The sequence below is a fragment of the Palaemon carinicauda genome, chromosome 18 (assembly GCF_036898095.1).
Source record: "Palaemon carinicauda isolate YSFRI2023 chromosome 18, ASM3689809v2, whole genome shotgun sequence".
Lineage (NCBI taxonomy): Eukaryota > Metazoa > Arthropoda > Malacostraca > Decapoda > Palaemonidae > Palaemon > Palaemon carinicauda.
Window position 1 is genome coordinate 54,089,790 of NC_090742.1, and position 23,700 is coordinate 54,113,489.

At 38.7% G+C, this 23,700-nt stretch overlaps 1 protein-coding gene across 14 annotated transcripts in view; it reads left to right on the plus strand.

Annotated features, from left to right (window-relative positions):
* The window catches only part of KrT95D (phosphofurin acidic cluster sorting protein KrT95D), a 396,291-nt gene extending 374,999 nt beyond the window's left edge, over positions 1 to 21,292 (plus strand). For all 14 annotated transcript variants that reach the window (XM_068392357.1, XM_068392366.1, XM_068392358.1 and 11 more), the window contains one exon: positions 14,332 to 21,292. In XM_068392357.1, the coding sequence (XP_068248458.1) occupies positions 14,332 to 14,450 (119 nt within the window). In that variant the 3' untranslated portion in view covers positions 14,451 to 21,292. The remainder of the gene's footprint in view (positions 1 to 14,331) is intronic.
* Positions 21,293 to 23,700: the final 2,408 nt, after the last annotated feature.

The window sequence follows — 23,700 nt, forward strand, 5'->3', positions numbered from 1 at the left end:
AGTCCATGTTTAATATTATTATTATTACTTGCTAAGCTACAACCCTAGTTGGGAAAGCAGGATTCTATAAGCCCAGGGGCTCCAACAGGGAAAATAGCCCTGTGAAGAAAAGAAATAAGGAAAAAGAAAATACTTTTAGAAGAGTAACAACATTAAACTAAATATCTCCTATATGAACTATATAAACTTTAGCAAAACAAGAGGAAAAGAAATTAGATAGTATAGTGGGCCCGAGGGTACCCTCAAACAAGAGAACTCTAACCCAAGACAGTGGAAGACCATGGTACAGAGGCTATGGCACTACCCAAGAGTAAAGAACAATCGTTTGATTTTGGAGTGTCCTAGAAGAGCTGCTTACCATAGCTAGAGTCTCTTCTACCCTTAGCTAGAAAAAAGTGGCCATTGAACAATTACAGGGCAGTAACCCCTTGGGTGAGGAAATTTTTTTTGGTAATCTCAGTGTTGTCAGGTGTATGAGGACAGAGGAGAATATGTAAAGAATAGGCCAGACTATTCGGTATATGTGTAGACAAAGGGAGAATGAATCGTAACCAGAGAGAAGGATCCAATGTAGTACTGTCTGGCCAGTCAAAAGACGCCATAACTCTAGTGGTCTGGTGCCCCGGCCAATCTACTACCTATTGGCATCTGAAAAATCCTCTGTTGCTATATAGATTGACAGGACAGTGTGGGGGTCATCTAGTCTGGTTCTGGGTGGGCGAGTGATTGATCCTACCCTGGATTAATTCTCTCTGCCACCTAGCTGTCCCTCTTCCCTTCCTAGTTAAGTTACAAATTTTTCCCCAACCATGGAACTACAATTCCTTTATCTATTCTGCATTCCCTAGCATCTGAGTATCCCTCCACCGCTATATAAGCTAGGCTAGCCGGCACAGTGGTTTTTTTGTGACCAAACCCTTTCTTGGCAATGAAACTAGAACCCCTTTGGAGTTCTCTTTTGCCACCTTAGCAGTTGCCTGGTCTCTGGCTTCAGCTCCTCATCCTAGGCTATGTATCTCTTGCTGTGGGGTCTTGACTTCTTTGCCTGGTCGGAAGCTCCCCGGCCGAAGTACTTACCATTTGGCCATACTTTCCAGTCCTGGCGGCTTGAGTTTCTTTAGCCTTAGATGTGAGTAGGTTAGGGCTACCCTTCTCTTTTTTTTCATTAGAAGAGAGCCTCCCCCTTGGCACCTTTGCTGCAGCCTTAGGCTAGTCATCTGCGTCTTTTCCCTTCCTCCATATCTGAGGAACATTATCCTCTAAAGTTGGTCGATAGGATACCACTTACTTGTCAGGATTTCCCTTTAGTTTACTAATTCATGGCATGCTGGCCGTGTTATACGGCTCTCATTATTTTAAAGGACTAATCCCCCCTCTCATGATTTAATGTTAACAACTAGGCTTTTGGCAGATTCATTTATCTATGGCCGTCTATTAGCCTATACCTTTCCTCTTACTCGTGGTCTGGTTCCCTATAGGATCGTCCACTTTTTTGTTGACTTGACAATGCCACTACTGCGTTGTGTCGGCATACCTATGGGTAATGAAAGGTCAATCCATAGAGCCATGGTTGCTAGGAACAGCTGCCGCCTTAGGAACGGCTGCTGCCACCTCAGATGCAGCTGCTGCTCGATTAGGCGGGATGGTGTGTGAATTTGCCACATTAGGTTGTCTAATAGTCCTACTTTATGGGAAATGGTGTTCTGTTGATGTAAGTCTATCTCCCCTATTCTATCACACTTGGAATTCTTACAGAATTCTGAGTAGTTTGGCATGAAATTCCATTGTAGTGTAACTTTAGCCGTAGCTATAGCATGTAGAAATTTCTAAATTATATATAATTTTTGAAAATTTTATTTTGAAAAATTCTTGTGTATCATAAGATATGCAAAATTTTTCGGTGTGCAATTTGTACTCATTGAAAATTTTCTTTCTTTACAGGTTACTGAAGAGAGGGAGTGTGCTACAGTAACCTGCACCATGTGGGGCAAGTTGCCTTGTGGCTACAAGTCTTGCCAGAAACATGCTAATTGCCATGTTTCCAAAGGTTCCTTTGCCATCTGGGAACCTACTAACTGCAGTGTGTGCAAGGACCTGATTCACACGGGTTTCCATATTACCAACGTCTCCCGGGATTTTAAAGCGTGGGGTTAGGTAACTATTAGGCATTGGGTGAGAGGCTTCCAGAAGAGCTAGCAATAATGTGCTCTTTACCTTTCTTCGATGGAACTTAAGGACCTCTTCTTCCCCAAGGCTGATGTGACTGCTGTTTTCGATCACCAGTTACCAACAGCTCAACTCCCGTTGGTACAACTAGATCAGGCAGATCATGAAGTTTGGAACGCTCTCCAGGCGATGAGCTTGGATGCCGACAACATATCGACGACATCTTCCGTGATGTCAGAGAGAAAGAGGATCCTGCTGATTATGGAAGCCTCTGATGAGTCCCTATATGTCCATCGGTCAAGTACAGCTCCTAGTACTTCTTTGGCTCAGACCCCATCCCTGTATCTGCCACCCTGCCTTTACTTCTACTCCTATTCCTACTCCGAATACACCTTTGTCCCCTGGTCACTTGAGTTTATGGCATCCATGAAGGCCACTCATGAGAAATATCCATGCCTAACATAAAAGAGCACAAGCGTCCTTAGAGGCAAAGATAGAGGCCTTTCAGCAGGCACCTAGTCCAGGTCTCCACCAGCGTCGAGTCTTTCAGATTCCTTGACAAAGAATCCTTGGCATTATGCAGAGCATATTGCTCTAAGTGAGGGGTACCTCCACATTGGAGAAGGCATGGGATCTAAGCCTGTCTCTGACTTAGAATTCTACCCCTCGATTGATGGTTATCCTTACTGCTCTGTAAGGCTGAACTCTTAAGCATCCATGAGAGATGATACAATCCCAAGAAAACTATCATTCTGGACCACATCAAGGCTCAAACCTTATTGGTGAAGGAGCTGAAGACAGCCAAGTTTACTAACACTGCAGGAAGCAGGCCACCTTTATAGGTCCTAAGGACACTGTCTTTCCCTTCGCCTCAAAAAGTTTAGAAGCTGTGAAGAAGGCTGTAATTGAAGGTAGACCACTACCAGTGCTAGAAAAGTACAAACCTGCCTCTCTAGCCCTTCCTTATGACTCGGACAGTTGGGAGGATGTCCAACACACCTTTACGGTCAGAAAGCTGGATAGGGACATCGAAGGCAAGCAGTTCAATGAGAGGTTGCCTAGAATTCCTGATTTCTTGTTGAAGGCAGAATTGGAAGCCAAATAAAAGCTGTCTGCCTCTTTGATTCACCTGTCCTTTTCGGAGAATCTGATTGGGAACTACCTTAGATCAAACCTCTTCCCAGTCTTGGTAAAGACTCATCTGAATACCTTCCACAGGGATCTGCATGCTTTCTTTTTAGCCCGAAGAGCATGTCCTAGCTGCGGCAACTATTAGGCATGAGTGTAAAAAGTTGTTTGACTCAAACATCTCGGGGAAAGACCTCTTTCCTCAGAAGGTAGTCAATGAGGTAATGGACAAAGTGGCTCAGGAGAATAAGAGCCTTTTGCAGAAGAGGGGTATGTCCTCTAAGAGGAAATTCACCCCATGGAGAAGGACCTCAACCTAAAGGCATGAAGCCTAGGAGACCCTTCAAGAGCAGGAAAACCTTCCCTGCCGCTACAGCTTCTGTTGCCACGATCACCAAGACTGTGTACACAGTTCCCCAGCATTATGTGACACAGTCTCCAGCCTTCAACCCAGTATATGAAAGGGACACAACGACATTTCACCTAGTCAGAGCTCAAGGGAAAAATGATAGTGGCAGAGGAAGGTCTGCAAGGTGCAGTCAGTCTAGGGACCGAGGAAATAAAGAGGCAAAGTGTTCAGTGTGGCAGGTCCTTCAAAACGACAATGATGAGCTTCTGGTAGGGGAAGACCATCTTTAGGGGATCAATGGAATTTCGATCCTTGGGCTCACAGCATAGTCTCAAAAGGGCTAGGCTGAAAATGGAGACAGAAACCACCTCAATTCAAGAGCGTCTTCCAACCCACAACCCTATTCTTGGAGGATTATGTGCAGGATCTTCCCTGGAATTGAGTTATCTGTTGCACAAAGTCAATGAACTTTCAAGGACAGCTATTATTGCGTGCCAAAGAAAGATTCGAGCACTCTTCGAACTATTCTGAAATTGTCCCCACTAAACAAAATAATTCTGAACGACAAGTTCCTGATGCTATCTCGGTAATACGGACCCTACTACCCCAGTATAGCTCCAAGGATTTTCACAAAATGAGTCGAGAAAATTGTCCAACAACTCGGGAACAAAGGCCTTCAGATGATGGTATATCTACACGACTGGTTAGTCTGGGCTGTAACGAAGTCGGAATGCCTTCTAGCTGCTCTGGAAGTCATTAAATTCCTTCAATCTCTGGGCTTTCAAATCAACCTCAAAATGTTCAAACTTTCTCCAGCTCAAGAATTCCAGTGGCTAGGACTTCACTGGAATCTAAAGTCACATATCCTGTCTCTACCTCAGGGTAAGAGAAAGGAAATAGAAAACTCTGTCAGATACCTTCTTCCAAAGTAATCACCAGACATCAACAGGAAAGAGTCTTGGTATCGCTGCAGTTTGCAGCAGTGACAGACCCAATTCTAAAAGCAATACTCAAAGAGCCCAATAGAGTCTGGAGAAGAAAGGCATTAAATGCTCGGAGAGATCTTCGCTACAAACCCCGGCTTTATTGCGCAAGCAGGTCAAGCCGTGGTCCACTGCCAAGAGCTTGTTGACTCATGTCCCTCTGCAGTATCCTCCTCCTTCCGTGACAATCCACACGGACGCCTTTGAACAGGATTGGGGAGGGGGGCCAAAATCCTTTTTTTAGTTCACTGGCTAAAATCTCGATAGTAATAAAGCCCTAATGCTGGAATTCACTTGGGTTTCTTTTAAGAGATTTATTCGGTCTTTATAGATGGTATGACATGTAGTACTCTTCTGTTAAGAGATCCTAGAGACCATGTAAGACCAGCTTCTCTTTGAGGGATAGGGATATCCTTGCAAAAACTAGCATTGCTGTTAGGTTGGTGTCACTATCCAAATAGACCATCATCAACCTGTTAAGTTTTTGTATCTCCTTTTCCATGATTTACCTTCGTTCCAAGTAGGAAATTGCAGATTTTATGAAATGCGGTTATACTGTATATTAGTTTTAATGTTTGTTGTATTTATTTAAGTTTATAATGTTCTTTTAATTTCTGTGTTACTCATCAGCTCAAAATCATTAATATCTTAAATTTTGTTTGTTAATTTTATCTCCTTTTCTGGGCTCCGACCCGTGCCGCCCAGTGAAATGCTCCTTTTACATCATTTCTAAGGTAAAAACTGCTATAAATTTACCAGAGAAAAATTGTATAGGAATGCTAGGTTGAACCCAGCTCGCTCACCTTAATAAGGTGTCGGTATAATACTGGGGCGTGAATTAATCACAACCAGAGGCCTCGCACCATTTAGATATCTCCTGTCAATATCCCCGAACAGCGAGGTGCCGTTCAACATCCTACTACTACTAGCAATCCCACGCCAGTGACGGCACTCCTTTTTATAGCACGTTCTATCAAACACTTATTTTGCCTTGGTGTGTGAATTTCGCTGGTTTTTCCTGGATTTACCTCAAGATGTCGGACTCTACTGTCACTCCATCTAAGTTAAGTACCAGATCTATGAGTTTTGAGATTTTGGAGGGGGCCTTGCCCTTTTTTGCTTATATTATAACAGTTTTATTTTTCACGACCCCGCGTGGGTCTTTCATGGCGCTCGGTTCCCTCCTCTCTCTCTCTCGTTTCGTTCTTAACGCTTTTCAATGAGTCTTCCATACTGATTGTTTCTTGTTATGAACTTTCTTGGTATCCACGGTTCACACACCGTATTAATTTATTATTTTGATGCCCTGTTATTACGATATAAGTGAGCGTATTCTCGTTAGGTTGGCATGCCTGGTCACCTTCGGGCGTTTCTATTCCATTAATATTATTACTTGGATTATTTACGTTCGCACGCCACGGACTTGCTTCTCATTTTAACGTCATTCGTTTTTCTTGCATTAGTTCGAGGGTCTTTCATGAGTCAGCTATTAGTTTTTCATTTTGTTAGCACTTCACTGACTCTGTGTTATGTTGGTAGCCCTGCCTACTCCCAGCGCCGTCAGGCTTGCTTCTCCTGTCTCATGTTCGTTCCCTCGTTTCTTTTACGATTGATGTATAGTTAATTTTATTATTATTATCATCCAGCATGCCTTCCTATCTTATTTTACCATGTGCTATGTTTATTATAGTGTTATTAGTCTTTCCGCGTGATCATATCAATCGTGGGTCTGGCAGGTTGGTATACCTGCTATCGCCCCACTCCTAGCCTCCCTCCCACCCGATACCCCACCCCAGGGTTACCTCCCTCTCTCTCTCCCGATCGAGTTAGAGTCACTTTATAGCGCTATGTACCCCTCCCGGGGGCATCCGCTTTGCACGGGCGGTTCCCGTTGATCTGTGAGGCATACTATTATTATACATTAACGTACATTACTTACTCTTTCCACTACTCTACCCGGTCGTAGTCGTTTTCTTTCCGTCGCTCGTTTGGCCAACGATCGGCGGGAAGTTTTCTGCTCGGTCCGTGGTACCTTGTCATGTTATATTATTTTATTGAGTTTTGTACGTGCTACTCCCTCTCGGTCCCGCACTTCACGGACCCATTAAAGATCCCTTCCCCCTCTATAGTGTCCCGCACCTCACAGACCTCATATAGATATATATATATATATATAAGACTTTCATCACGGGATCCCCGGACGTAGCTTTTATACATTACCATCTGGTCGAGTTGTTTAGTTGAGCCTCCGGAGCCAACGTTACCCATTATTACTTGGATTAACTTTATATATTAGTCACATATATATATTATATATACGATCCTAGTTCTCGACCTTCCCTTCCCTCTTTTGATATGATCACGGTTACGGTCTGACTTATTTTTATTATTATACATCAAAATAAATCTTTTATCATGATATTGATATATATATATATATATAAATCCTTTATCATGATATTGATATAATTTAAGCACCCGGGGCCCCCGAGCCCCTATTTGCTTTCATTCAAGATCCTTGATGTATGTATATAAAACATTTTAATCATGATATTGATATATAAATCTTCTATCATGTTATTGATATCATTTAAGCACCCGGGGCCCCCGAGCCCCTATTTGCTTTCATTCAGGATTCCTGATGTATATATATATATAAAACATTTTTATCATGATATTGATATATAAATCATTTATCATGATATTGATATAATTTAAGCATCCGGGGCCCCCGAGCCCCTATTTGCTTTCATTCAGGATTCCTGATGTATATATATAAAACATTTTTATCATGATATTGATATATAAATCTTTTATCATGATATTGATATAATTTAAGCATCCGGGGCCCCCGAGCCCCTATTTGCTTTCATTCAAGATTCTTGATGAATATATATAAAACATTTTTATCATGATATTGATATATATATATATATATATATATATATATATATATATATATATATATATATATATATATATATATATATATATATATATATATTAAGCACCGGGGCCTCCGGGCCCCTAATTTGCTTTCCTTTGAGATACTCATGTATCTTTTATCTTACAGACTGTACGCTGTGCGATGACGGCATGTGCCGCTGTCCTCTACCAACCCTGCGGCCATGACGTGTGTTGTTCACACGCCCACTGTTCTGTCCAAGTGGATGACTTAGCTGTTTGGCATCCAGACAATTGTGCAGTCTGCTATACAATGACCTCCACTCTAACATCTGACTCGGTGAGTGCATTTTCATTGATACAGACTTGTAGGGAGTTACGATTAATTTCAAAGATTATTAATTTTAAGGCCACTAGTCCTCTGGACTTCCCGCATGCCTTTCACTTCGTGTCTACGAAGTCCTTGGACTTCTCCACTTTTCCTTGGCACAAATATCCCTCGCTAATAGTCTGTTCTCTTTCAGTGCTCCCAACTTGAAAAAGATACAGCTCAGGCTACCCTCAAGATCTGGATTGACGGGTTCGCCCGCAACGTGAAGGCCAAACAGCCTTATATCCTCTCTGAGGAATGGTGTTCCCGTCTCTACCCCCATGCTAAAACTTCAGCTGCGGTCCCCAAAGAGTTGGCGGATCCTATCATCGAGAGGTTCGAATCCCTTCTTCTGGCCCCGGACCAAGAAGAGACGGGCGGCACCCTAACTGAGGACGTCGCTACCCTCAACCTCGATGTGGAACCCATGGCTTTGGACGATCCCGACGCAGGTAGGGACGTAGGTGAGTCTGGTGGTTCCCGGGCTAAGATTCCTATCCCTAGCCCGGCTTCTCTTCTATTTCAGAACACTCTTCTTTTCGAGGTTTTCCGGGGACAACCGGGACTGGTCTCAGTCCCCGGCCTGTTATCCCCAAGGTGAAGGCTCATCGTAAGCCTTTATATACGACCCACAAGTCTTCCAAAGACCACAGGTCTTCGAAATCATCAGCTTCGAAGGCTAAATCTTCCTCCACCAGAGTCTCTCAAGACCCGATTGCTGTGCCTTCAACCTCTCACGGAGTAGACTCCGTTCCGGCACCTGTTCCCCCCCCCCCCCCCCCCATGGAGAGCCTAGTTCAGGGACTCATGCGCTCGGGGCTGCCACCACCACAACAGCAATACCCCATCCCCGACGCCTCCAAGCTTCCACCTTTCAATAAGAATAACCCTTGGAGGTTGGTATTGCATGCCCCCTTCTCGGAGGGTATGTTGTCAATCGAAGATTTCGGCACCCGGCCTCTTGTGGATTATGAATTCTACCCGCCGGGTCTTGAATTCCCCTTCCCCGGCTACGCTCGCCTCACGGAAGAGGCTCTGATTCGATTGGATAGGGTCCCAAAGGAAACTTTTAATTTTCCTAAAGAACAGGCACAGTCTGTCTTGGTCTGCATGTTCAATGAGTGGGACTGCTTGAACACAATGATTACGGCCTACAAAAGTTCATATACTATGTTTGTGGCCGACGACCAGACCCCTACCCCATGTGCGACCAAGATCATAGAGACGGTCTTTCAGGCTATCAAGGAAGAGAAGCCTTCACCTCACCTCAGGGAGACCGACTTACCCTTCCTTCTCTTTCTGGGAGACAATGAATGTTGGCGGAACGCCCCAGCTACCTTCTCGGTAGGTAAGTTGAGCCCGGACTGTGCCTCGACGCAATTCAGTGAACGGCTTCCCAAACTCTGGAGTCTCTCATTAAATTGGAATATGAGTCGAGGTGTAGATTCAGCAGATCCCTTAATTCAGTTGCCCTTTCTGAATTGACCGTCGCCACTTACAACGAGGAGGACCTCTTTAAGGTCCTCACTAAGTCACTTTTGCAAAACTTTATGGCTGACGCCTATGATTTTGCAAATGCCATGACCCATTGTCGACGTCACGTTCTATCCGAAGCCACGATTAGGCACGAACCTAATTGGCTCATCAAAGCTCCAGTCTGGGGCCCGGATCTTGTCCCAGGGGACTTAGTTAACTCGGTCCTTAGCGAGGCAGCTAGAGCCAACCAAAACCTCAAGGTTAGGTGGGGCCCGGTTTCAAAGAGGAAATATGAGCCTACTAGTACCCCAATTCTAGGTAGGAAGAAATTGAGGCCCTTCCAATCTTCCCAATTCAGGCAACCTCTGCAAGTGGTTCAACCGGTCTCAGTCCACGGAAGAACTACGTTCCTTCACAAAAGATCTGCTACTAAAGAATGCAATCCAAAGCATACGTTGCTTAAGATTTCAAGGACGCTTGTTCAGCGTGCCAAAGAAAGGCTCAGACAAACGGAGAGTAATCCTGGATCTGTCTCGTTTAAATTCCTTCATTCGTTGCGACAAATTCCATATGCTTACCATCTCGCAGGTGCGGACCTTACTTCCCCGTGGGGCCGTCACCACCTCCATCGATCTTACAGATGCCTACTATCACGTTCCAATAGCAAGGCATTTTCGTCCTTTTCTGGGCTTCAAGCTAGGCAAACAAGCCTATGCATTCAAAGTGATGCTATTGGGGCTCAACATAACACCCAGAATCTTCACCAAACTAGCAGAGACAGTAATTCAAGAGCTTCGGACTCAGGGGATACAGGTAGTGGCCCATCTAGATGATTAGCTAATCTGGTCAGACAATGCCCAGATTTCCCGCATAGCAACGAACAAAGTCCTCACCTTCCTTCGACAACTGGGATTCCAAGTCAACCTCGAGAAATCCCGCCTGGTCCCCGAGACCAAGTTTCAATGGCTGCGACTACAAGGGGACCTGTGCTCCCATACGCTGTGCCTCCCCAAAGCCAAAAGGAAGGAGATAGCGAGGAATACAAAACAATTTCTCAGGGAAAAGTTGACCTTCCGAAGGAGCCGAGAGTGGATCCTAGGTTCCTTACAGTTCGCCTCCGTGACAGACATCGTCCTGAGGTCCAAACTCAAGGACATAAACAGAGTGTGGCGCTCCAGAGCAACCGCAATACGCCGAGACAGACGTGCTCGCCTTTCCCCAACTCTGAGAAAAAGTCTGCAGCCTTGGAGGAAGATCAAGAATCTTTCCAAGTCGGTTCCCTTACAACACAAGAAAGTCCAAGGGTTATGGTCACCGGTCTTCCAACAAATACACGTCAACATCCTAGAGGCCATGGCAGTCTTCCTCACTTTAAAACTTCTCAATCCAGCCAGGAATCTCCATATCAGACTGGTTCTCGACAGTGCAGTCATAGTACACTGCCTCAACAGAGAAGGCTCCAGATCAGCCCAAATAAACCACATCATGTTGAAGTTTTTCTCCATGGCGGCAATGCACAAGTGGCACCTGTCAGCAGTCCATCTAGCAGGAGTCCGGAATGTGGTAGAGGACTCACTTTCCCGGACGACTCCGCTAGAGTCGGAATGGTCACTAGACAATCGATCTTTCCAGTGGATACTATCTCCAGTCCTGGGTCTCCAGGTGGATCTGTTTGCGACGAAATCCAATCGCAAAATAGATTGTTACTAGCCCCCAACCTGGACCTTCAGGCTTATGCCACGGACTCTATGATTCTAGATTGGAATACCTGGAAGACGATTTATCTGTTTCCTCCGGTGAATCTCCTGCTGAAAGTTCTGCACAAACTCAGATCCTTCAAAGGTCAAGTGGCTCTCGTAGCCCCCAACTGGCCCAAGAGCAATTGGTTCCCCTTGTTGCTAGAACTAGGTCTCCGCCCCCGGCGGATTCCCAATCCGGTGATAACACAGACAGTGCAAACTCGCAATGTGTTCGCTTCCTCAAGGATTCTGAATGCCCTAACTTTATGGACTTCATGAAGTTCGCAGCCCAACGAGGTGCAAACATCGATCCTTTGAATACTATTTTTCTGGAATCTGACAAAAGGGAATCTACTCTCCGTCAATATGACTCAGCTGTCAAGAAATTAGCTAAGTTCTTGAAAGATTCCCAAGTTGAGAAAATGACGATGAACCTAACTGTGACATTCTTCAGAACTCTCTTTGAATCAGGCCTGGCAGCCAATACCATTACTACAATCAAGTCAGCCTTGAAAAAGATCTTCCATATTGGTTTTGACATTGATCTAACGGATTCATATTTCTCATCCATTCCGAGAGCTTGTGCCAGACTAAAACCTTCAACTCGCCCTAGCGCAGTTTCCTGGTTTTTGAACGATGTTCTTAAGCTAGCCTCTGACACCCCAAATGAATCCTGTAACTATATGGCATTATTAAGAAAGTCACTTTTTCTTTTGAGCCTCGCCTCTGGCTCCAGAATCTCAGAATTGTCAGCCTTATCTAGAGACCCTGGTCATATAGAGTGTCTCTCTTCGGGTAAGGTCCTTCTCTCTCCTAACAAAGTTTTCCTGGCTAAAAATGAAGACCCCCAAAACAGGTGGTCTCCCTGGAAGATTGTTCCACTTCCTCGGGATCCATCCCTGTGTCCAGTTACCACCCTGAAATTCTACTTAAGTAGAACTTCCACTACAACCACAGGGCCCTTATTTATTACAGAACACGGAGGAACTATTACCCTTAAGGGAATCAGACAACAAATTCTTTATTTTATTAAACAAGCTAATCCTGAATCATTCCCACATGTCCATGATATTCGAGCTGTGGCTACCTCAATTAATTTTTTCCACCATATGAAATTTGATGAGCTCTCAAAATATACGGGTTGGAAGTCCCCTAAAGTTTTCAAGCGCCACTACCTAAAACCTTTAGAAGCTCTTAGATTTGCCACAGTAGTTGTAGGGAATATAGTTCCTCCTGAAGGTACTGAGTCCTAATCACAACGTCTTGCTCTGTCCTCTTTCCCTCCTGCCTGGCTTACCTGTTGTTCCTACCTGTTTTGTTACTATACACCCTTATGGTGTATTATTTTATTATTCAATTGTTCAATTTCACGAATTGTTTTGATTTCACTTGTTCTTGAAATCCCCGAGCTGATTTTATTTTGCATTTTTGATTACCAAGCTGGATTCCCACTATTCATATCTGTTGAATTTTACCTACGGGTTTCATTATTGATTGTTTACCATGTCTATTTATCACTGTTATATACATGTTGATCTATTTTTACGGGTTTCCACATCCCTCTTTTTTTATATTAAACTCATGAGCTCTGTTATATTTGTGTTATTCCCTCTTCAGGTAGTTAGCCATATTGGGTCCCCATTCTCTGGTACGATTTCACTGGGCGGCACGGGTCGGAGCCCAGAAAAGGGATTTTGACGTAGGAAAAATCTATTTCTGGGCGAGAGACCCGTGCCGCCCAGTGAACCTACTCGTCCCTCCCTAATTGGGCCCCAATCTGGGGTGCTATAGGGAGTGACGTCACTGGCGTGGGATTGCTAGTAGTAGTAGGATGTAGAACGGCACCTTGCAGTTCGGGGATATTGACAGGAGATATCTAAATGATGCGAGGCCTCTGGTTGTGATTAATTCACGCCCCAGTATTATACCGACACCTTATTAAGGTGAGCGAGCTGGGTTCAACCTAGCATTCCTATACAATTTTTCTCTGGTAAATTTATAGCAGTTTTTACCTTAGAAATGATGTAAAAGGAGAATTTCACTGGGCGGCACGGGTCTCTCGCCCAGAAATAGATTTTTCCTACGTCAAAATCCCTTTATTGTTAATTCTTCACTTCTCCCTTTTCTGCTCTAAGCTGCTTTCCCTGTTGAACTTTTGGGCTTATCGTATTTTGCTTGTCCCGATTAGGATTGCAGCTTGGCTAGTACAATAGTACTCACCCCCCCCCCCCCCTTCTACTGAGAAATATAGATTTAAGGTACTCGAGTCTTCCAATCACATTTGGATATTACTACTTCAGCGTGCTGCTATACTAATTCAGATGCTGTCAGTTGTAATGTCAAAAGTAATTTTGATTTTGAATGTTTTGGCTTTAGGAAAAAGAAAGTATTTTTCAAGAAATAAACCCAATGGAACATTAAAATGTTTACATTTCCAAAGGCTTCATTAGTTAAAGAAGTTTAAATGATATGCTCAGGAGATGGAAGAAGACATTTGTAAATGATTGATATAAAATATAGTTATAAAAAGTCTTTTATAAACGGGAACATTTGAATCAAAATTAATTCAATTTTAAAGCCATTAGAGTACACTTGAAATTGAATATCCCTTGACATTAAACTTTGTGATATAACACAATAATATTCTTGATTTCTTGATTTATAGTGGCTTAAGAATAATTTTGGAGATGTGAATATTTTTGCAAGTTTGTGTCTTTTATATTTCTTTATATTCTCCGCCCTCAATTTTGCACAATTTTAGCTAAATGGAGAACATTAGATTTAAGTTACAGGTACTTTAGAGTGCAGATTTAAGTGGGTGGTTTGCTTTATCAGAGATTTCTAAGCTCACTCCACTCGACTCCTGTTTTTTATTCTATCATTATTCATTTACTCTATTTGTAAATGAGTTCTGAGTAGCATACGCAGTACATCTTTCTTATACAGTTCAAGTTGAAGAGTTTTTATGCTTGACACCATAGCATAAAATTTAGTAGTTGTATTTTTTTAGAATAACTGGCAGTAAATGTTAAAAATGTAATGTTTTATTATTTTAAATTGTGACCAAAGATTTGGATTTGATGAAATTGAATTATTGCTTTCACCTAAGTTTTTTTTTATTTAAAGTTATAGGTATAAGAAATATAGATACTGAGATATACAAGCTGGTTCATAGGACTATTTATATGTTTTCAAAACTTTTCAATCCTATTACAGTTAATGTAGATTCAGCTGAATGGACAAATGTGAAGTTCTTCCAGTTGTCCTCCCAGTGGCAGACGCAGATCAAAACCTTCCCTATCTCCCTCTTCAGTCTTCAAGACTCTAACTTGTGACTTACTACTTATCAGGAAACTGTAAGTTAGTCTAACAGCTCCAGAACACAATTTCTTCGAATCTGATTGTCACCAACACATCTTCCTCTTATCAAAAGCAATAAGATTTGCTGAACAATCATGTTTTTTCCATTTAAGCATTCTCTTTTACCCAAAAGAAATCCATCGAAAAACTGAAGTAGCTTTCGAACAAAGTACATGGAACTTAATAGAAAATTATACATAATTAAGTGCACTGGTTTTATTGTTTAAAGTATTTTCTGCAAAGCCTTAATGCAGTTTAAGTGATATCTTTGGATAAATAATGATCTCATTCAGAACTATGTGTTGCACAATTAGAAAAATCTGTAATTGCTAGATTTTTTATCAGTGAGCTTCTTAAGTACAATTCACATGCATCACTGTTTGTCTGTGTACTCAATATACAAGGGAAAATTTATGAAGTGTAAATGTCCAAGATTAAAGGACATGGTATATGCGTAATATTTTGTTTTATCTTTAGAATTTCATAACAGGAATAGTTGTCATCAATATAGTTGGTGAGATATTGTTCTGCAGATTTTCTATAAGATATAGCAAACACTTTTAATAACTAAATTAGGAAAGTAATATTTGAATATGAATATGATAAACAAAAAAGGGATTTTGATGTATTTCAGTATATATAATCCGTCTTGCTAGAAGCATACCAGGAGAACTTCTATGATCCAAGCAGCCACTAAGGATGCCATCTGGTGTGTTGCATTGCCATCATTAACTTGCTTCAGAAATATTGTGAATGTTTTTCATCTAGTAAGAGCTATTTGCATAACTGTATTTTCTTTTATACTAAGAGTCATCATGTGTAGAAAAAAAGCTTTTTTCTTACAATACAGTGTTATTGTGAAGCTAGTGTATTTTTGTATGTCTTCGACTGGTATGAAATTGGACTTAAAGCAAAATCATTTTTTTTTCTTAAACTGAAAAGCACAAATGTGGGATGGTGTAGAAGTACAGTATGTTTTAAATGTCTGTAAAGTGATAAGATACCGTATTGAACTTCTGTTAATTCCTACTTTTGTTCTGAATTTAATAAAGTATAGTGTTTAGTGTTTTTTGGAAATTCAGCAATTTGATATACCAATATGCAAGTAGTGTTTTTATATATGACTAATTTCATATTAGTATATTGATATGCATTTTCTCAATAAAGCTCAATATTAGTTTACATAAGTAAAAATGAAGTAATTGTAGTGTATCAACGTCTTGTCATAATAGATATTACTTTATGTGATGTGAAGTAATTTATGGTACAAGTGTAATTTCATTTATAAAAGGGGGCTCCAAGTTTAAAGATTGAAAACTGCTCTGAATTTAATCATCTGAATTATCTTTTGAAAAATATAGATTACCCTATTTTCAACTTAGGTTGCTCTGATTCGGTTTGAAAAATGAGACTGGAGGGGTTTTAAAAATGTAAATGCGTGTAGCCTGGTTAGATATAGAGTTGGTTTATTGATAAAACTGTATTTTTGCAATTTAATTTTTTGAGAAATTATAATTGAAATTGATAAAGAATAGGAATGATACAGATATAGTTAATTTGCACTGCACTTTGTATGAATTAGATCACATCTATGGAATTATAACAATTATTTCTAAATTTATGAAATCAAATTCTAAATGGCAAAATGAATTTGTTAGATTTTATTAATACATAATCCAATATGATAATTTTTTGCTGAGATTGAGTATTTAGCAGTGCTTGATGATATTTTCGTGTAAATTTCCAATGAACCAGAATTTTTTAAGAATGTATTTTAGAGCAACACGAAATGTTATAAATATTTTTTACCAGTAGTGCAAAAGTTGTTTGTGAGATTCTTATATTGGCAAATCTTTAATGAATAAATTTTGTGTACAGTAACAGTTTTATGCTGGTGAATTTTTAAACTAGAAAATGCAACAAACAGTCCAGAAGATATTGAATAAGTTGAATACTTTTTCTTTTTTGACTAATGCTTCTTTTATAAATCCTTTTACCCTCTTTCTTTGCTTTGATGCCAAGATTGTTTTGCATTCTTGTCATCTCTAATCCCCATGGTGTCTGGAGTCTGCTGTTGGATAAGTATTAGTGGCCTTGTGGGGCCAAAAACCACTAGTCTCATACTTGTCAGGGTTGGGAGCATCCATGGAGAAACACTTCATCCTATTCATTAATAAAGATCACTGATTAACATACCCAATAAAACAAACTTTGGTTCTATATTTGGTGAGGCAATAAAAAAGGACGTTCTAAATTGTTGCCAACTTATACTGTTTTGAGAGTCTGTACCTTAAATTCAAGTCCAATCATGTGGCTGTGAAGTTAATTCTAGTGTAAAAGGAATTATGTTCCATTTGCAACATAACTAAAATTTCCGTTGATTGAAACTGTATAGAAAGAAATACAGGTATTGCAGAACACTATAAGCATGGTGTTAAACCAGGGTCATGTACATCATTGTATATATCCACTCTTATATTTGTTAAACAGCATTATAATGTCAGTATATAGTGGTTTTGATGTTATATGCTACCAGCATTAGAATTCTGATATGATGGATGCCCCCGCTCTCAAGTAATTGAATGTGATGTAAACATTGTTTTTGCATTTGTAGATAGTAAAAGATTTAGAATTTAAGGTTAGCATGATGTGAATGTGCTGGTGATTTTTATAAATCCTATTTAAAGTAAATTGTGGTCTTTCAATGAAGGTATATTGACCACTTATAGAGCAAAGCTTACTCGTGTTGGAGGGCTTATGTCATGAGTCTTGCATAGTACACAACTTGCTAGTATCATTCTCTATGAGATTCTTTAGGTAGATTAACAAATTAGTACAGTATTCTGATTTCCCTTTTTTATGATAAAGGTGCTGTATAACTCTGGTAAGCATTATCTTCATTTTGATAAATATTTGGGTTTATAAGTTTGTATGTGTACTGGCAGTGTAGTTTGAGTTTTCTGTGTACCAAAGTCGAAATATTTTTTGTGTTAATTTTCTCAAATCTATTAGTTTTAAATTTTTCTTGAAAAAAAAGAAAAAATTATTACTTGTATAATAGCTCATAGATTTCAAGAATTTAGGCAGTAAATACTAAAGGAATACTGAAAAACGAATGAGAGAGAAATTGAAGTCTTAAGTTTGTATCCGGGGTCATCTGACAGATATACTATATTTTATTAAAGGTCTTTTGAAGGTTATATCCCATATTAATAAAGTTTTCTGATAGAGCAGAGCAAAAATTTATCTATATTTTAGAAATTTTCTAATACCTTTTTATTAATTTAAGAAAATGAACACATTAATCTATACACAAATTCAGGGTGAAAGAAATCTTGTAGAAATTAGTACTAGCATTATTATTAAAGTTACGACAAGCCTCCTTATATAAGCAAATCAGACATAGTAAGCAGCCTATGAAGATAATTTTTGATTATGAATGAAACACTTTCACTGGTATGTGAAAGATAAGGACCACAAGATACGAATAAAATATTATAATTTGCATAAATTTCCACTTTTGTAACCTTAACATTGGGAGGAAGTTTTATAAAATATAGTATCATGAAATGTGAGGTGTATATGGATGGCTGATGTGGATGAGAGAGTGAGGGACAGTTATGAGAGGTGGATAGAATTTCAGTGAGACTTCAAGTCCAGATGTTAAACTGAAAATGTGGGATGTATACTTATTCTCAGAACTGAGGAGTGTTTCTGAGCTACATAGTTTTGCCAGAGTTTTTGACAATGGAGTGAGGTACAGTATCTTATAGCTTCAATCAAAGATGTTTGTAATTAAGCTTAGCTTCAAAAGCTTCTTGTTATTTGACCAAGGTTGCATTCATGAGGTATCATGGCATTATTAGCATAATTATTGATAATTATAATTGGGTTTTTAAAAGATCTATCAGACTTTGTTACAGCACATTTGAAGTATTTAATAGAAAAGGTATTTTTAAAATTGTTAGAGCTTCTCAAAGTCTAAAGGCAAGTTGCATATTGTACTCCTTTTTTAACTTCTTTTGAATGTAACCAACGATAACAAGAGCACTTCTTGTTCTTCCACTTATATTGGAACAAATTAGCACACAAATTTTCAATTATTTGTTAAAAAGTTCATAAGATTATTCGTATGGATATTTTGGGATAATATTTTCAATCTATGGTGTGTTATGAAGACACCTTTTGGATAGACTAAATCAGTTTAAGATGAGGAATATGATGTAATAATTCCTTTAGATTATTAAAAGTTGTCACTGATTTGATGGAACATGTCTCTCTCAAATAAGTTTCATTTAATGATAGATTTGATTGTTATATATTGTAAAGACCATCAAGAATCTCATGTAAAAGGTATTGGCATTGTTTGTAAAAGTATTTGTACTGTTTACCTAGATTACCTTTTTAATATAGAGAACATTCAACTTACTCCCTAATTTTCTGTCTGATTCTTAACGTCAAACAACAGATAAGCATGTTACCAAACCAGTAAGATAGTACATAGAGGTTCATTTCGGAGGAGGATATCCATCTTAGGTTTCTTTTATTTTCTCAGTGAAAGGGGTTGGATATAGTAATTAAAAGGCTGTGATATTTATCTCTTGTATACAATTTTCAGTTTGTTTCATGAGGTTAAACCTTGTGAATTCTACTTTTTTGTAGTTGCTGATAATGTATTGTAATTACCTTGATTATTTAATTATTTTATCCTGAGTATCTCCTTTTCTTATAATTGTCATTTGATGATATAGAAGTCTCTCTTTTGACACTTAGTTATTCCTCCTCTTCTCTTTCCAACCTTTATCCTATTGTACAGTAGTTACATGCCAACATTTATTTGATTTTTTTGTATCATTTGGTAACATGTATGCTATTAAACTTACCTTGAGTGGGATAGATATTAAATGATTACATTTGTATTATTGTTATTCAACATACACCTGAACTACGCAACACCACAAAATATCACATTGCAGTTAAATTAAGCACAATAACAAAGATGATAGCGTTTATTTCAAAGGAGCACATACTCCTATGAATGAACTTGCATTCTAATTATCTAAATATTTTAAAGGCTAATTTTACTGTAGTCTTGGAAAATGCATATCTGTTTTACTATATCTTTGAGGGTCTCCTGAGAGGTGCTTAATTTTTCAAAATAAATTAAGTCTTAAAATTTGTCAAAACATTTTGACCATTAATCAAGTGCTTGGTCTACTTAACCATACGTATTTTTTTGTAAATGGTACAGTTGAATGTTGAATTATGGTATTAATTTTGTATTTTTTATGTTTGATTTTATTATACTGTCCCTTTGATTAATGGAATAAAATGTATCAGTTGGTGCAAACAAGTTTTCTGCAGTTTTTAGAGTATTTTGTGTTAATTTTCTTCGATGTGACTGTAGCCTGTCTAATTGTCTTTTGGGTCTGTTTAAACATCTCCAGGTTGCCAGGATTCAGCTATCTACCGTATATGATGTTGAACTTTACTTTGTCTTGGTAGAATCTTAGACAAAATGATTGATGAAATTAAAATTAGATTTATATATTTATTTGTTTGTGTAATCCTGAATATTAAAGCTTTTTTTCGTACACTACTTGAATGGTAGATTACCATGTTGTGATGTGTCATGATAAATATTTTTTTTTAATTTTGTTGTGTTAGTTTTTTGTCAAGGAAAATTGAATCTCATTGTTTATAAAATTTGGAACTTTTTCTTCAAGTCATTAGGGTATGATTGTTAGTTTAGTATACCAAGCATTATGGATATTTCTGATTTGCTGATTCCTGCCCCTGAAGAGTAGGCCTAGTATTTAATTTCAAATTTGTAACAAAGTTTACTCTTTATGAAGGCTACCAAATACTTTTGAATGTTATATAATTTAGGTTACTAGCAAATAATTTGAAAATTACTATTTCAAGTGTGTAGAAGCATGCTTTTCTAAATATCTAAGATATGAAGTGAAACAGCACTTTCTGTTTCTTGCTTGTAACTAAGAACTCTACGTTCCTCATTAATTTCAGTCTTTTCCTGAGGATGCCTTTATAATTGTGTGATGTTGATTATTTTGTTTATCAGATACATCCTGTATATGAGAAATTTTGTATGATTTTTTTATAAATGAAGTTTAGGTTAGTCCATAACCATGAAAGACAGATACTCATGCTTTTAAATATGTAATACATTTTGTACACAATTTGCATAGGTTAAGTGTCACGCTACAAATAGAATGTCAGCTACCCAATGCCCTTGTACTGTCTCTTATTCTGTCAGTAGTGGATGATAAAAGTTTGTAACTATTTACACAATACTATCATACATATCAAACCATTATCTGGTTTTCTAAAGCAAAACTCTGGGGACTTGCTAATCTCTTGTACTTCTGCTGATGCAAACAAATATTTGCTTTGTTCTTTGTTCAGCCTCTTTTCATTGCTTCTTGTTATATTGCAAAGTATGCCCATGGTTGATTACGTCATCCCATATGTATATAATAGGTGGCATAGTATGCTTCATCCATTTTCATATGTTCCTTGTTGTCTGTGTAGGCAGACTTCCTATTGCAGTATAGTCTTTTTGTCTGCTGTACTCAAGATTTTATATTCCTATTTTTACTGTATGTATTTCATGTGTTAATTTTTAAGGCACAATTTAATCACTGCATCAGCATTTTCCTTTTTGAATTTGTACAATCTTTCAAATTTTTTAATACTTGAGAATTCTCTCCCCCATTGATTACCAAACCATCCTCTCTAAAGGAAGGCAGTGTAAGCTGTAGTGACTACGTCACTCTGAATACATGTTGGAATATGTCACTGTGTTTAATTTGATCTTTAGAAAAAAGAATTAATTTTGAATTAGGTGAGCAGTTTATAAAAAAAGTCAATTTGACTAATGCAGAATATACAATACAGAGTTGATATTGAAAGGAATCATTTGTTGTTTGTGCTAAACATGAAGCTATGAGAGGTTAGGTCAATACCTCTCTCTAGCAAAGGCCTAAAGTAAAGGAGAGGAAGTCTTCCCTCCAGCTTAACCCTGAAAAAGTGGTAGATTTACCTTCAAAATAGAAAAAGCATACAGTATAAGAATACAGTACAGTATTAGAAAAATGAAGAGAGGAGGGGTATTCCCATGTTTGGCAATAGAATGAAAGAAAATTACCAAACTATGGAATCCATGTATTATGTGCATCCAATGTATCAGTGTGGTCGAAATTACTGTACAGTAATTTCTTGTTTCCCTGTCGAAGCTAAAGTATTTTTAGTGGGTAAATGCAAAACTGGTAGGGTACTTTAAATTTTAATGCTGTTTGAGCTCAGAAAGTATATACTGTATTTATTGCAGTGAATCTTACTCTCAAATATAAAGAGCATTTTACAGCAAGTACCTGTGTAAAGGTCTCATAAAAAATAATACTGCTGCTAGACTGCTTTGTACCAAGAGGGGAGTGAAAACAGAAGGTTCCCAGAGAAAAACCAACAACAATGATATCTTTTTATGGTGTTGAGAGCCAAACTATGGTATTCCTTGATTTTCTCTCACCATTTGAATTTTGTTGGTTTTTTGCTAAGATGTTATAGTTGGTTTAAGTGCATTTTTACATTTCAGCATGACTGAGGTAAGTCTTGTGTGATATTGCCTTAATGTTAAGATGAATAAGTTATATTTGAATACCACTAATCCCCAATTTTTGTGTTCCTTGCTGGGGCTTTGATTATTCTTTAACCCTAGTTCCCCTCAATGTGTGGACCTTAATGATGAAAGATGAAGCTATATCTTAAATAGAATAAGAATAGCTTAAAAAACAATTATTTTGATTATGTCCTTGGTGAAAGGTTGGGAAATGTCTACAGCAACAGTTGCATATGACATAGTAAACAATAAAGACAATTTTGGATTTTTTTAATAAGAGTAGACAATCTTGTCAGAAATTTACTGCACTTCTGCAATTATTACCCATGCTATTACTGCTGAGTCAACTATTTTGACAGTGTAGATTCTGAGTGAGGTACTGACTTAACTTATTATTTTACAATAAATACTAGTGTTTTGCTGTTTTAATATGAACCAGAGTGAAAATGTTTGTTTCAACAAGTTCTCCATTTATGATGGACATCAATTCTTTGATGTGTTGTAACTAAGAGTTTTCATGCAAGTCCGAATACACCTAATACAGTACTGTATATAAGCAGCAAAGTCACCTATGCTGACACAGTGGTAAAGTCATAATCCAGGACAAAGTCACACTTTCTGGCATGTAATTCTAAATTGAACAAAAAACACATGAATATAGAATGATAAAATAAAACTGTAACAAAAAATATAATTCCTTACCTTTACTACTGTGGTTAACTTGCACATTGGAAGGGGTGGAGATATAGATCTAATGAGAGGAGGAAGCTGGTGAGTCTGAAAAAACTGCAAAAGTTGGAGATACTGAGGCAGGTAAGTCTAGAGAGTCTGCAGAATGTGCTGGAGATACTGGACTAGATGAGTCTGGAGAACAAGCTGAAGCTGCTGGAGATAGTGGGACAGGCAAGTCTGGAGAGCCCCCAGAAGCTGCTGGGAAAACTGGAATACGTAAGTCTGCTGAAGGTGCTGGACAGTCTATAGGTAGTAAAGAAGCAGCTGAGATAGAGTGGATTGGCTGTAGGATCCTTGGCTTCAAACCTTTCCAATCCTTTATTTATCAGTGCACCCTTCTGTCATGTTTCTGGTTGTAAATATGTATGGCTCTGATGTTGGTATGTCCCCCCCTGTCTCATTCTTTTGAATTCTCATGTGGAATTAGACCACCAGCAGATAACTCTTCTCCATAAGATGCCAGTAGCTCTGGGACATCATCATCTTCACCTCCAAATTAAGCTGCATAATCAGTGCAACAATCTTTGGTTGGCAGAGTCAATTGTCTCCTTAAAGTTATGGAAATGATTCACAACCTGGGGACAGTTTTTTTCTACACCATTAAAGTTTATCAGCATCACGTCATCTCAAGAAGCTCTGTTCTTCATCGCTGAAAAAATTTTGCATGATTTCCAGAAGATCATAAGAATTAATCTTGGTTTTTCTGTTTGACTTGGGCTCACTTCACACAAATATTTTTTTCCGTAGGAAAATAATTCCACACGTTAGGATGTCAAAAAAGCATGTCTTCAAACGAGCAGTTATTTTCGGCATGGCTGCCTGCATCAGTGCACAGCATATTCAATTTGTTGCCG